This window comes from Molossus molossus, unplaced genomic scaffold, assembly GCF_014108415.1.
Source record: "Molossus molossus isolate mMolMol1 unplaced genomic scaffold, mMolMol1.p scaffold_m16_p_22, whole genome shotgun sequence".
NCBI lineage: Eukaryota > Metazoa > Chordata > Mammalia > Chiroptera > Molossidae > Molossus > Molossus molossus.
Window position 1 is genome coordinate 27,768,005 of NW_023425358.1, and position 15,813 is coordinate 27,783,817.

Genomic DNA, 15,813 nt, shown 5'->3' on the forward strand with positions numbered 1-15,813 from the left:
AGGGGAAATCCGGCACAGCCTTGATCACTGGCCCTCCCTTGCGTCCGTCAATGATTAATGGAGCTGTTTGCCCAGAAGGGTTGTTAGAGGTGGAGGAAAGAACCTTGGGACCGACTTTAGTAGACACAACCCAGGCTGACTCAGAAAAGCAGAGGGAGAACAAGTCGGCCCAGTGTACTCTCCCGGCTGAATTCACTCCAGGAGAGGAGAACGGAGCGGGAGGGGCCGGGGCCTCGGCCTCGTCCGGGCACAGGCCCTTCGGCTGTACTTAGGACAAAAAATGCGAGGTGGTTGTGGGAGGAGACCCTGCTGGCGGAGCCTGCAGTTCATCCCAGGCACAGGGCAGCCCCAGGCCAGGCTCTGGCTGCTCCAGCTATCATGGTCCTGCCCGAGGGTCTGGCTCACAGCAGGGATGACCCTCAGGAGGGCCCTTGTGGATGCTTTTAAAATTAGCTGGATGACTTGGGTTTTAGACAAAATGCACGTTATGACCCTAACTTCCTCGTTTTCTCTTGAAGACAAGAACAAGTGGCCTTCCGGGGCAGAAGGCTCTAGTTTCTTTTCTCCAGCAAGTTGCTATCAAGAGAGGGGCTAAGGCGGGACCGGTCAGAAGCCGGAAGGTCTGAGTGGTCCCTGGCCTCCAGTCTTCGTGAATTCAGTCAGACTGTGAACATTGGTGGAAGGTCAGAACTGAGTGCAGGCTCAGAGAGAGATAGATCGTGCTCATCTGGAAGTCACTGAGCTAAACACAACAAACGTGTGCTTTTCTCTGTCATGGTGGAGTCTGAGCTCTGCAGCGGGCAGCATCACTTGGATGTTCTGGCTTCGGTCTCGGCCTTCGGAGGCTTGGTCTCTGGATACCGCCTACGTACCGGCACTTGCCCTGCCCCCGGACTTCGGTGTGTGCCCAAATCCCACTCGTGGAAATGAAAGGGGCGCTGGGGACCATCCAGCGCTAGTCCAGCCCCTCGTGTGTTCAGACTGACAGAGGTCATGTGGTTTGCCTAAGGTCACCCAGCTAGTCGGCAATGGAACTGGACGTTCCTGGTCTCAGTCGTGCCCACTCTGGGAGGGGTGACCTGGTCTTGGAGCACGACTGACTCCCCTCAGTCACACCCACATGTGGAGCCAGAGGGAAGGACATGGCCTTGCCTGGGTCCTCTGATCTCTGGTTTCAGTGTTGAGAATATGCTTCGATCTACCCTGCGATACTGTTTTTGCATGTTAGTAATTTAAAGGCCTCGCCTTTGCCTCCGTAAATTCATTTGTTTGTAAATTTCCGGAGGGAAAAAGACATCTTCATTCATAAGCAATTTAAACATTAACTAGCCATGGAACCGGTCCTTGCCATAATGGGTATGCTAACAGAGAACACTCCCTGGGCCGGGGGACACCTGTTCCACATGTCGCTCTGCCCGTGATCTGGGGAGCAGGGTCTCCTTCCCCACTTCTGTAAGACAATCTCCGGCACCTCCTGGGCATCAGGCCTTTCGGCTGGGTCTGTGAGCAATCTTCAGGACCGCGGGGGGCTTCCTTTTGTGTTGCTTTTTTAAGAAAATGAAGTCGTTTAAATACACAGACAGCTGTGGGAACGCTGCCACCTCGTGTTCTGTGGTCGGACCCTGCGTTCCACCACTGCACTCATCTCTGCTGGGTCCCCGTGGCGGAGACGACGACTGGGCTCAGTGGCTCCAAATTCGTTTTTACACTGATTTCAGCTTGGCTTCTTCTGAACTTGGTGGGCAGAGCCAGTCTGCAGGCCGCATTTTCCAACTTCCTGCTGTTTCCCCTGCTCAAGCAGCTGCCAAATTCTCTAACCCCACCTCCACAAAGGGCCATGCTGGGGAGCCCCCCCACTCATGCGGTGGCTTCCTGCCCCATGTGGGTGTCGGACCCCCGCCCTGGAAGCCCCCCGCTGGGTCCTGGCTCCATCACCCACCTCCGGCCCCCACCATGGGCCTACGGGCTGTGCCCACAGCTCACCAACACAGCAGTGGTTTCATTTCTGGTGCCTAAATGTACCCTTGATACTTAAAAGTTAGCTCTGTTATTTTCAAAGTATTTTATCCAGTTCTGGAAAGAGGATTTGTGCGTTTCCTTACTCTACTGTTCATAATCCTTATGGTCCCTAAAATTGAAGGCTCCCACATCACTTGGGCTTATTTATTTTTTAAAATCAACAGTTTTATTGCTTTTTTTTTTTTCCCTTTTATTCATTTTAGAGGGAGAGGGAGAGGGGGACACATTGGAGAGAACATCGACTGGCTGCCTCCTGCATGCCCCCCACTGGGGGTCGGGCCCACAACCTGGGCATGTGCCCTGACCGGGAATCAAACCTGTGATCTCTTGGTGCGTGGGTCGACACTCAACCAGTGAGCCACACTGGCCGGGCCTTTTAAATTTATTTTAAAAACTATGTTTTTATTGACTTGAGGGGGAGAGGGAGAAACATCCATCGGCTGCCACCTGCATGCCTCTTGCTGGGGATCAAGCCCACAACCCGGTCAGGGGGCCTGTGCCGAGAGGGAATCAAACCTGCCACCCTCGGTGCACTGGGTGATGCTCAACCAAACAAGCTGCACCGGCCAGAGGCTAACTGCCCATCTAAGAATCCTTCCGAGCTCCTCTCCACCTCAAGTGGACCAGATGACTCAGAGGTTCCCTTTTCTCTGAAATCCACTTAAATGTTCCCTGATGCCTGGGAAAAGGCTTATTAAAGGCGCACCTGGAACCCTCCATCGTTTTGGGAGAAGAAACGGAGCCCGTCAGTGGGGAGGACAGCTGACCTCGCCAGGTCCGGTGGCTTCCGGGCCGCTGTCATGCTCTCAGCACCCTCGCGGTGCTAGGTGAGCAGGAGGAAGCAAAACCTCTGACCCGAGGAAGTCGTCCACCTGCCTAACCCAGGGACATTCCGCCACCTCTCCTCAGCTTCGCCAGGCTCAACAGCTTCCAAGCTGAGCGGACTGGGTGTGGCCAGGGAGCGAGTCCCACCCAGTGAGCCACAGGACTGCCATTGTCAACGTGCGCCGAGCCACGCCAAGATCGGAAGCATGGCACCGACAACCGTCTGGAAGAATTCCAGTCTTTTCCAAATGACTGGAAAAACAAACAAAAATAAAGCTTTCTCCAAGCCCTTGTCCCCTTATCTTTACAAAGCTTTATTGAAACTTGTACATCAAGGTGATGATAACCCAGTGTTCTGAGAACAGTAACAAAGAGGGTACCCCGGATTCGGGTTCACCGAACAAATTCTGGACCCCAGGGAGTTCGTGCCTGTCTCCCAGCAGGAACACAGGGCACGATGACAGCTTCTGATGACTTGGGGACAGGAACCTGCACTGATGGGAATGTCAATGGCATCTCCCTGGAAACTAAGCCGAGTGTAAAGAGGTTCACTTTGGTCCAAAGGGTGTCTTCCTGACAGATTTAGAAGGCTGCCGTCGGGTTCTAGGTTCCTTTCAGAATAAGCGACAGTGACTGCGACAGCCTGCTCTGCTGGGTGGGGACAGAGGTCCAGCGCAAGGTGACAGGCCAGGGCAGGGTGCTTCTCCAGAGTTCACGGTAACAGTGGCACCTCATTAGGAGGATAAGGAGCCGGACGGACACTGTTCCAGCTAACAGCGGTCAGCCCTCGGATCATCAGCTCACTGGAGAAATCCGGCAGCGGTCTCGAGTCTGTTCCGAGAACAGATTATTGCTGAGCGGCTTGCTTACATGACCTACATTCTAGCTGGGGTGATGAGAAAACTGCCCAAAAGCTGTACAGGCAGCCACTTCTGGTTAAAAAAACAAGACAAAACAACAAAACTTAGTGCACATGAGTGTAAATACGAGCTGTAAAACTTCACCTGGAGACCAGACAGGTTCTCATCTCTGCAGAAATGACACCTCCCTGGAGTCGCTCTGATTCCAGGACAGGCAACCCCACACTGCACTTGTAGGCGCCAGAGCCAGGCCTCAGAGGGACAAGTCGATGGCCTTAAAAACGCACAGACAGTGAGAAATTTTGTGTGGTCTCAGTTCCTGCTTCCCGGATTTTTGCTATGAAAGTGGCTAGTGTTTTATTTTTGGCTTAAGAAAACTCTCCATGACCAGCCGGCGGATGTACATTTCCTGCACCGGTCCTCGTGCCCTGTGGCGGGCTGCGGGCCTTCTGGCCCCGACTCGGCTCTCGGCCACGGGGTGCGGAGACGACCGATTCAGCCCGTGGCGCTGCGGGGCTGCTGGCCCCGGAACCGCCGGCCCCGGAACCGCCCCCCAGGCAGGACTAGGGCAGGTGTGAAATGTCTGAGTGTGAAATGGGAAATGCAGTCCATGGCCTCCAGCGGGAAGCATGCACGCACGTAGCCTGGTGGTGCGGCCGGCTCCCTGGGGCCCGCCGCCAGCTCCTCATATAGGCTTGTACAACAAGGTGGTGACATACTTTTTCTTGTACCGGTGGGTCGCGCTGAGCACCATCACTCCATCCTGAGAAAGACGGCGGAAATGATCAGGGACTCATATTTCACAGGGGACAAGAGAATCACTGAGCGGGTCAATAAACACAGACTCCGGGCCGCCCTCAGGACTGGAGCCAGCGGGCCCGCCCTGGGTCCTGCCCACCGCCCGCTGAGACGAACTCCAGGTAATCCAGCTGCTGGGGCTCAGAGCTCAGAGCCTCAGCCCTAACGGCAACAAACATGCCATTACCTTGATAGAAAGTGCATAGAGGTGGTTCAACATGACGTGGTTGGGCTCAGGAAGCAAGGCCGGGTCACACTGTGGGGGAACAGAAGCAGACGTGAGCAGAGATTCGGGAATTTCTGAGAAGGCTCCCCACTGGCTTCACAGCACCAGGGAGCAGAGGGAAGGAGGCACCGACAGGGCTTGTCCATGACAGGAGGCCAGGGGGTCAGGCCATGCTCCACCTACGGGGAGCTCCTGCGTGCCTGCTGGGCTCCCTGGTGTGTGGTCAGGCCTCTATGCCCACGGCTCTGTCCTCTTTCTGAAGGAGGGGCAGGAGAAATGCGTGGTCCAATGAGTGCACTTTTAGAGAAAGCAGGGGACCGTCTATCCCCTGCTCCCGAGCAGTGGGCTGCGGTCAGGTCTGTGAGGCTGAGACGTGAGCACGCAGGGGGTAAGGGGCTGCGGTCAGGTCTGAGAGGCTGAGACGTGAGCACGCAGGGGGTAAGGGGCTGCGGTCAGGTGTGTGAGACTGAACGTGAGCACGCAGCGGGAAGGGGCTGCGGTCAGGTCTGTGAGGCTGAGACGTGAGCACGCAGCGGGTATCCGGAGGTGGTGGTGAGGTACTGACTGCACCAAAGCTCACACAGGACTGGCACTTAATGTAGCCACACCTCCCAATTTTTAAGAAAACCAGAAATCTGGACTCCCCGTGCCCCAATGTACCACTCCCCGTTTTTTCCCCCATTTTCTTATTCCTCACCAGAGGATATTTTTCTATTTATCACTAGACAGAGTGGGAGTAAGGGAGAGAGAGAGAGAGAGAGAGAGAAAGGAACACTGATGTGAGAGACACATTGACTGGTTGTCTCCCACATGACCCGACCAGGGCCGGAGATGAACTGCAACTGAGGTACGTGCCCTTGACGGGGATCGAACCCACGACTCACTGATCCGTGGGCCGACACTCTAACTGCCGAGCCACACTGGCCAGGGCCACTCCCGTTTACAAACACTGAGAAGGGAAAGGTGCAGGCAGAAGCCGACCCAGCTGTCAGACGTGTGTGCTCACTCTCGATCTGGGGGAACCCGCCCCAGGAGCCGGGGGTCCCCAGTAACAACCATACCAGTGCGGGGGACGCCTGCACGTGTGCCCATCCCGTGTGGAGGCCACAGCCACAGCTCCACGTGCTTCTCACCTTATAAACGGTGCCTTTTAGGTGGTGGCTGGGACCAAGCTGAAGAACATCTAGACTCAAGAATTAGGCCACATGAGGGGGGAACTGGGCAATTCGGGTTCAACGAAATGGGAAATTACCCACGAGGGAATAATGGTGTGTTCTTCAGGGCCCAGGAGGACCCACACTTCTTTTCGTAATATCAACCTCCCAGAGGAAATGTGTTACCAGACACTCCAAATTCTGATTCAAGAGCAATGATGTTCCTGAAAGCAATTTGGTGATTAAAACTAGCTTCTAAAATTTGGGGGCCAAAGGAGGCATTCCATTATGTAGCGTACTGAGAAGGGCTGGTTTATAGATTTTGTCATGAAATTCAAGGAGTGAAATGCGAGGAAGACGAGTTCGGAAAGGCTGTTGGATGGGAGGCCGCGCACCGAGAACACCCCGCCGGCAGCCCTCCCCATGGCAGCAGCGGCCCGGGCAATGGACACTAAGGGGCGGCGCTGAGCCGGTCCACCAGCTGCTCTGCAGGCGGCGGCCCGGAAGGGGAGCTGACCGTGACCACGAAGGGCGGCCTAGGCAGATGCCAGTGCACTCACAGAGATGCCGGTGTCCTTGTTCAGGATGACCTGCAGCAGATGTGGGGGGAGGATGGGTGGCGCTTTAAACCGCTCCTCTGGCTTGGACACGTAGGGCTCCTGGTGGTAGGGTCCTGGCGGGGAACTGGACAGCTCTGTTGGGAGACAGAGAAGGACACTTACTTGGCAAACGAGGATTCGAGGAACAGTCTCGATTTCCGGCACCGTCTAGCGTCGCTTGTCTCTTGTCCCCTCCATACAGATTCACATTCTCTCGTAGGGCACACAGGCCCCGGGGGTGGGGAGCAGAGGCAGTGAGAAAGCCCATGGGATTGGGCGACTGGCATACACTTCAACAGTGGCCTTAGAAGCCCTGGCAGGAGGCAGCAGTTGCGACCAAGGCAGCGGTGAGTCTGGGTCAGACTAACAAGGGAGCTTTTACAGTGACCTAACGGGACACGCCACTGCCGAGTACGGATTCTCACTGCGGGCTGCGCTGGCCACTCGGCTCAGGCGCCAGGCATCACGTGAGGAGCCCCGCGAGCAGAATCAGAGACCAGGCAGCCTGATCACACCGCGGCAGTGGCGAAAACAGGTTCAGTGAGGCACTAGCACGTTGCAAATCAAACAAAACAGAACACAACTGAAAACCTGATCTCTGAAGGCACTGGACTCTATCACCCAGGTTCCTTTCAAACTGCTGCCTGAGTATGTCGACTACAGACATATTAAGCTTCTGGAAGCACAATGTTTTATAAGGTTAGAAGCAGCTCGCTCAGTGATGTCTGGCCAGCTGGAAGGCACTGAACTATTATCCAAAGGAGAGCAGAGATGGGGACGGTTGCCCGACCCTGGGGCTGTCTGGAACAGACCTCACACGGTCTGGCTCTGCCAATTCCCTCCCATCATTTTCTAGGGAGTAGACTCCCCAAAGAGCCGACCATATCACAGCAGGAAACAGAAAAGCATGAAGTGTAGAAAACTGAGCCATTAGGAGGAAACATAGATTTAAGAAAGTGAGTGTCTAAACATGAGAATTCTACAGAGATCCTGAAGTGGGTTTGCCCACAGCAAGGGGCCAGTTTTCTTCTTCTTTTTTTAATCCTCACCCGAGGATATGTTCACATTTATCATCAGATGGAGTGGCAGGGAGGGAGGGAGGGAAAGGGAGAGAGAGAGACATCGACTGGTGGCCTCCCACATGACCTGATCAGGGCTGGGGATGAACCGCAACTGAGGTACATGCCCTTGGAACTGAATCCTGACTCTCTGGTCCACAGGCCGACGCTCTAACCGCTGAGCCAAACTGGCCAGGGCGAGGGGTTTTCTATCCCCAGGTGATCTCGGCCGTGGAAAGGCGACTAAACGTCTCAGTGCATGGTCTGAAATCACATCGATCAGTCAGCAGGGACGTCTGGGCATTTCCTCTACCCTCTAATTCCCCGCCTATCTGAAAAAGGAATGAATGGTTTCTCTAAGAGATTAGGCAGCCAGCCAGCCAGCCCTGGCCGGTTTGGCTCAGCGGTTGGAGCGTCCACCTGCGGATCAGAGTCTCGGGTTCAATTCCAGCCAAGGGCATGTTTGTCGGTTGCAGTTTGTCCCTGTGCGAGTGGCAACCAATCAGTGTGTCTCTCTCACATCGATGTCTCTCTCTCCCCCCGCCTCCCACTCTGTCTGAAGATAAATGTAAAAAAAACCATCCTCCGGTGAGAATTTAAAAAGAAACGAGAAAACAGGAAAGATTAGGTAGCTAGCCAGACAGAAGAACGGTTTTCAGATTTCCAGTCCCTACTCCACAACCTGGCTTGGCAGCCACCGCAAGCCCATGGTCCTTCACCACTGTGACTTCTCAGCTGACAAGAACCAGAGATCCTGGTGGCAGAACCTCCAGGCCGAGCCAGGTGACAAGCAAGACTCATCCTGGGAACTGAACTGAATCCACTTTCTCAGACTGGCTGGCACGGTCCCGGGGCACCCCTCCCCTGCCGCCCCCGGGGCCCTAGAACTGCTGCTGTTGACACTTGAGATCACGACATTTCCTCCCCCTGAACTGCAGGCATGTTTCCAGGCAGTTTCTTCCTGTGGGGTTGGGCGGGTAGCAATTTACTTAAAGCTCTGTGACTGGGTGGCTCTTGGAAGACGGGGAAGTTTACGAGACTGTCCTGAGCAGGCTGTGCTGTGTAGCCGGTTTCCTGTGGTGAGCCTCCTTCTCCCAGCAAGGTGCTAATGTACTACACAAGTGACAGCCAAGGTCACCGAGGTGTCCCTTCATCACGTGTCAGGCTGACACTCTCCCGGCACCCTGAGTGGGCTGTGAGCAGGCAGGGAGCTGGCAGGCTTCCCTACTTGGCTCATCACTGATCCTGGGCCTCCTGGGTCCTGCCCTGGCACGACACCAAGCTCTGGTTCCGTTTCAATTGTCTGCTTTCTGTGGCCAAGCAGACCTACTGAATCCTGGAGATGCCCCCGCCCCCCAGTGACTTACTGCTCCCTCAGGGCTAGATTTCAACAACCTCACCCCAGAGTTAGGGGTTAGTTTTGTGGCTCTTTGGGAACTACTAATGCCCATCCGATTGGGCAGCCGGAGTGAAGAGTGAGAGACAGAGGGTTTTAGACTGCACAGCCCCCACCTGCACACGTGGTATAAAATAACTGTGTTCGTACCAGACACATCGGAGCACTTTTGTGAATCCACCATTAAAGCATCAAATACTTCAAAGTCAGTTTTCTTCACTTGAATGATGTTGTTAACTGTGCCAAGCTGGCTGGTTACTATTGGCTGGGAAGAGACAGACAGGCAGAGATCACAATGCGGAAGGATAACGTGGGCTTATTCTTCAGAGGCGCTAGAATTCCTGGCGGAAGGGCCCCGCTCCTGGCTAGCCAAGCTGCTCCTCGGGTCAAGTATGCCAACAGTTTGACAATCAGCACTGTGATCCAGCTCAGCCATATACAGGGACTTTTACCAGCAGGACAAAGGGGCCTGGCAACCATGTAGAAGGGAAGGTGACTCATCTGGATTGTGTGACCGGCAGAGGACTGAGGGCAGGAGGGAGAGGTAGTACCTCAGAAGGGTCATGTGTCCACTGACCATCCACAAAGAACTTGTACTGATGCTCTCCTTCCGGCAGGTCCAGGATGGCTACAAAGTTATTGTGGCTGCGAGGAAAAGGAAGCAGAGGTTTTCAGCTGGGCGGGCTGACTTCTTAGCTTCCTTACAAAACCAGCCATAGACTAAAACAGGACCTTCCCATGTAAAACCAAGACTTCAACTGCAGGAGTATAAACCGTTTTAACCAATTCAGACAATTCGATACAATGATCTTAATCTAGAAGTGAACAAGGAAGCAGGAACTCAACATTTTCCTTAAAATCCCCTTTGCTGAAAAGGTCAGCTAACCGGCATCTGTCCTTCTCAACTTGCACGCGAAACACCCGGAAGACAGGATGCGAGGAGGATGGCAACACAGGACAAACAGCCTGCTGCCAAGTTTTACCCTTTGTCAGTTTGCCTTGGGCAGGAAAGGGGAGCAATTTAATAGGATGCCAACAGTTCTCTAAAGAAGTGCTAAAAAGGCTCCAGAAAACCTCTTTCCTTTCATTGATTTGTTCTCCTGAGCTGAAGTGACTTGTAACCGTGCCCAGTGGCTCCCTCCTACCAACATTACACTGGAAAAGCAGGCGGGCCCCTGCCCATAATCAGGCCTGGCCCGGCAGAGCACAATTTCTCCCTTTGTTTCATCAGGAGTACCTAAAGAAGATGCTTTTTTACTGACATATTGAGACAGAAGTCCACACTAGGGTTCCTGATGAACCATTTTACCACAGTCTTGCTAAAGATGCTACATAACATGTACCTTACAAACAAAAGTAACAAAAAGAAGTTAGAAGGAACCCTAGAGATCGTCTGATCCAACACTCCCTTCTTACAGATGGGAACAGAGGGACTCAGGTGTTAATGACAGGTTAGCTCAGTCAACATGGTCTCAAGTCCCAGTCTCGAAGAGTCCCAGCCTGCTGCTTTCTCTACAGCACCAGGAATAGATTTCTCTTTCCGAAGAAGTCCTGCCTGAACTAACACTTAGCTGAGTATGTGAAGTGGAAGAAATTCTCGTAACTAAGTGTGCTCTAAACCCAGAGACTATTTGGGTGTGAGAACAAAACCCTATGAATTATTACGCAAGACTACCTTCCCATTCAGCATCCGTAGTAAGAAAGCATCCCTTTCTACTCCCAGGCAATTACCTTCTTGTGAGCGGAAGTTTACTCCAGTTGTTGAAGGACCCAGACAAGTACACTTCCTTTCCGCCCCCCGTCCATCGAAAGACAGTTGGCCGAGCCTGGGCGGGAGCTTTATCATTCACTTCCAGATCGTGCTGCCAGGCCAGGAACTCCTCCTTCTCTGGAGCCTAGAAACAGAGCAGTGTACTCAGGGACAGGAAGTCGTTAGTGAGCTCCCTACATAGACAGTTACCCTAATATTGACAATTCATGCTCAAGAGGCAGCTGTTACTACCTAGGTTCATGTTCAGGCTCATTAGCCAACTAGTTGTACATCAGTTTCCCCACTGGCAAAATGGAGACAGTAAAAATAACTTAAGATCCTCGTGAAGAAAGAGTGAGAAAGTCCAAGTGAAAGGCTCTGCATAGTGTTTGACACACAGCAAATGCTCAAGAATGATCAGCTTCTATTATTGCGGTTATTAAAGAAGGCTACATTAAAATTCTAGGAGAAATTAGGAAACTCACTTGGAAGAGGCTGCAATGAATTGCAGACGAGCTTAATAAAGGTCATTTTTCCTCCCTTTATTAAACAAGATTTGAAGTACATGAGAATTTATTAGGGACAAATCCAGAGCTGTCAACTTGAAAACTGGCAAATCCAGATTCTGAGGAAGAGAAAAACTATGGACACTGGGGAGAAAAAGGTCAGACAAAGACCGACTCTCTTTATGGCCAACAGTAACTCCTAGTGTGGGAAACAATGTATACCTGGGGTGCTGGAGAGAGAAATCAACACGTCCAACTCTGGGTGAAATATACGTGGTTTTGGATCTGTTACCTGTTACATGTTTCCTAGTCAGAAGCCAAAGATGTTAAAAGAGCAGGAGTTCCAGGCTGGGAGAGACCCTTAGGGGGTCAAACAAGCTTTAAGCATCTTTACTTGAAATACTGACCTGAGCATGTCCTAAAAGATGCTTGTATTCTTTGTGTTTAACAAGATCTACAGGTTAAATAACAGACTGAAAACTTTTCACTGAGGATGTGATAACTAACCACAGCCAAAATGGTAAATTAGTATAGTTAAAAGAATCCACTTGTTTTTTGCTACTTGGGGCATTCTACCCACTGTGTCTGCTTCATCGTTTCAATAACGTCTGAGGAAATGATAATGGACACTATTAAAAATCTTTCTGCACAGATCATCTGTATGCTAAAAAACATTTCTTTTAGAAGTTTTAAAATACCAACAGAACAAATACTACTTGAAGAAAGTAGTTTGATTCTTATGATGTATTAAATAGCCATCCTTGGGCCAAAATGATCACTGGGGGAAGGTATGTCAAGTCATTGGAGAACCACGATTCCAAAGCTCACTTTGCATATAGCTTCTCAGGACACAACAGATTCAGAAAGCAAGCTCAAATCGCAGGATGGAAGGCCAAGTAAAAGCAGACTCTTTATAGCCAAGATCCAAGTGAGAAAACACGGTAATACTGTGATCACTCAGCCCAAAATCTGAGAGAAAAAAATGCGAGTCAAGCTGGAATGAGTCGCCAGGCAATTAGCCTAATGGATGATGATGATTAATACACACGTGGATGCTAACAGAGAATATGTTGGGCTGGGTGATGGGTGGCTAGGCACCTTCCTCTCCCCTAAACCTACTTAGTCACATTGTCCTTCAGGACTTAGTTCTTCTTCTTTTAATCCTCACCTGAGGACATTTTTTTCCATTTTTTGTTCAGATAGAGTGAGAGAGAGAAACATCGACGTGAAAGGGACACAGAGTGGCTGCCACCCACACGACCAACCAGGGCCGGGGACAAACTGCAACCGAGGTAGGTGCCCTTAGCGGGAACCGAACCCGGGTCTCTCTGGACCACAAGCCGACGCTCTAATAGGCCAGGGCAAGGAATTAGTTCTTTAGGATATACCACATACATATCAGCTGCCAGGATCACTAAGTGTTCTTGGACTAGGCCATGCAGCTGGAAACAGGACATATCAGGTGGGGAACAGGAAATGTGGCTGAAGCAGGAGTCAAGAATCACCGTCAGATACATCAAGGCAGACTGCAGCAGGATGTCCACATTTAGTCTGCAAAAAATGTTCGCTTTGGCTTCTTTAAAATATTGTCATATTTAAACAACAGAGGGGAGAAGATGAGCTGCAGCTGGCTGCCTCCTTCAGCGTGACAGTCCCCGACCCACAGGCCTCCAGGAGCGGATTTGTTTTCCTGTGCCGGCTTGGAGTAAGCAGCCCCAACCAAATGTCTTAGGCAGGGCCAAACACCTCCTAAACACCTCGGGCAACTGCAGTCAACGCGGCTGTTCGACTCCGCTTGCAGCTTACCCGCCTGCTCTGGTTTGTCTCCCAAACGGACAACGAACTTGCTAAACCGACTATTACAAAGGGTGCCCGTCTTCCCACAGGGGAGGGAAGAGTTCTCCCAGAGAAGTAAATTAGTAAACCTAAGAGAAACGCAGAGACGGGGGTTCAGTTACTGCCGGCTCCACGATCTTAATTAAGAGTCTGCCACTCTGTCCCGGAGCCGCTTTCTCCCTAATGATGTAAAATGAGACGAGTCCCTCCTCCCTCCGGGTGACTTTCTCGGATCGGTAATTAGACGCTTCGGACACTGGTTCCTGGACTGCTAGGAGGGCTCTTCCAGGGCCGTCTGGCTTTCAAGTGCAGAGGGTGAAGTATCACCCCCCCTCCCACTGCTGGGGCGGGGGATACGGCAGATCGCAACCTCAGTCAAGGGAACCGGGTCCCCCCACTTCCCTCACCTTGATTTCCTCGGAGTGGAAGAGGTCGGCGTCCTCGGGGCTGTCCATCAGGATCTTGGGCCTGTCCCCATCCTTGGCGCCCCCCGAGCTGTCCCTTCGGGGCGTCTTATGGCCGCCCTGTCGCTCCAGCGCGGCGCGCTCGCTGCTTGTGTTGCCCATGGCGGGGGACGGCGGGGACCCCGGGACCCCAACGGGCTAGGCCTCACTCCAGGGAAGGGGCTGGGGACTCCCGTAATCGGGGGTGGGGGTCACAGGACCCAAGGAAAGAGTCGGAGCCCCAGTCCCGCGCCCCTCGGGCTAAGGGTTCCGGGCAGAAATCCGGTTTGAGCCGGGTCCGCAGGCCGGGCGAGGTTTCAGGATCGCGCTTTACCAGCTCAGGCAGCGGCGCGAACCCAGAGAGCGCGAAGATACCTAACACAAGCCCGACAACTCCCCCCCACCTCTTAGCAATTTCCGCTTCCGGTACTTCCGCAAGCCGGCGGGGCACAAGGGGAGGAGGGTTCGCTGGGGTCCGTAAAGCGCGCGAGGATAACTCTTCCCTACTTCCGCTTCCGGTCGGGACTGGCGCAGTCGCAAGCGCCCTGAGGCGGTCTCCGTGGGCCTCGGAGCGCGCAGTCGCAGTCGACTATTCCGGCCAGCCCAGGACAAGGCTGCTGTGGGCCGGCAGGGGGCGCGGCAGCACGCCGACCTCCGGAGCCACACTCTGCGAAGGGGCGAGTGATGCCATTAGGTATTTGAGATATCTGCCCACTTCCAGTTGATTCTACATTCTACAGCCAAAGCGCTCGTGTTAGAGGAAAATCTAATTATCAGCCTCCTAAAAGCCCTGTAATGCCCCAGCTCTCACGCCTTTGAGTGCCCTGTGATTGTTTAAAATGCAGATTCCCCGGCCCTAATCCCAGAAATTATGATTCCTCGAAGCTCTGGCGTAGAGTGTGCATTTTAATAAGGCCCCTAGGTCATTCTGATGCAGGTAGCCTTGCAGGTGTTGGAGTAAAATGACAGACCAGAACATTCTGGAAATTTCTCACACCTAGGAGGGGCGGGGGTGGGAGGGTGTAAAATGTGTGAGTTATTTGTGTGGTTTTTATTTAAACTGAGTGCACAGCTTTTTGATAGGTAATCACTTTTGCAATCACTTTCGACACATCGTTCTGCATAAAATGCATTTATTAACGTGTGTCATTTACTGCGGCCAGAGCTTCAGCCAGAAGTGTGTACACAGGTGGTACTAAAATATTCTAATGTTCTGTCAGTCACTGTCATGGTTTCCTTGGGTGTGGGTTTTGTTTCTGCGTGTGAGGATCTCACAATACTTTGCGTCTGCTGGGCCTGGTCATGCATTTTGTCCACTAAGCAAACATTTATTTAGTACCTGCAGAGTGCCCGCCATTGTGCTAGGTAAATGGGAGACACAGGTGATTGTGGTCTCCTGGAGGGGAATTCAGCAATATCTGTCAAAACAGAAAATGCACCTTCATTTTGGTGCACAGTTTTGCTTCTAGGAAACGTCTGCAGATATACACACATGGGTATGGTATGCAAGCTGTTCACTACAGCATCGTCTCCAATGCCATAATGTATCAGTTCTGAGATGCACATTTTAATCTGCGAAACTGGGTGCTTCTTATGGTTAGTGGAATCTTAGACGTGATGAAATAAGGAAATGAAAAACTGCAAAATGCTAAAAAGTTTGTCAGTAGGAGAATGACTACATTTATTTTGTGCAATCCTGAGCAACCTTTAAAAAGGAGAAAATCGGCCCTGGCTGGTTTGGCTCAGGGTTAGAGCATTGGCCTGCGGTCCAGAGAAACCCGGGTTCGGTTCCCACTAAGGGCACGTACCTCGGTTGCAGTTTGTCCCCAGCTCTGATTAGGTCGTGCAGGAGGCAGGCACTCGATGTGTCCCTTTCACATCGATGTTTCTCTCTCTCTTTCTCTTCCTCTCTCTCCCTCCCACTCTATCTGAACAAAAAATGAAAAAATGTCCTTGGGTGAGGATTAAAAAAAAAAAAAAAGGAGAAAATCGAAGTACATGGGGAACAATGGAGACGTGTCTATGACATTTCAGATCCCCAAAGCAAGTGACAGAACTACAGAGGTTCAGAGCATGAGAAGTCAGCCTGCCTTGGTTCACGTTCTGGCTTTACCACTTAGTAACTGCCTCATTGGTTTTCCCTTTGTGAAATGGGGAACAAAAATAACCCTTCCCTTGTAGGCTTGTTTTGTGAATTAATTGAGAACATGCACAAAAGGTGCCTAGCAGTAGCACCTGACACTTAGTAAACATTTAATAAACATTAACACTTTTATTGGCATCATTATGCTTGCAAATGGAAAATTCTGGAAAGACACATAACACACTATTAATAGTGGTCTC

The 15,813-nt window shown here is 52.0% G+C and overlaps 1 protein-coding gene across 1 annotated transcript; it reads right to left on the bottom strand.

The window, feature by feature from the left end:
• Positions 1–3,143: 3,143 nt before the first annotated feature.
• Positions 3,144–13,834, bottom strand: PRKAB1 (protein kinase AMP-activated non-catalytic subunit beta 1). The gene is made up of 7 exons (XM_036277155.1): positions 13,435–13,834; positions 10,667–10,830; positions 9,487–9,580; positions 9,086–9,200; positions 6,443–6,576; positions 4,690–4,758; positions 3,144–4,467 (listed from the first exon to the last, which is right to left on the bottom strand). The coding sequence occupies exons 1-7, from the start codon at positions 13,591–13,593 to the stop codon at positions 4,390–4,392; spliced, it is 813 nt and encodes a 270-aa protein (XP_036133048.1). The 5' UTR covers positions 13,594–13,834; the 3' UTR covers positions 3,144–4,389.
• Positions 13,835–15,813: the final 1,979 nt, after the last annotated feature.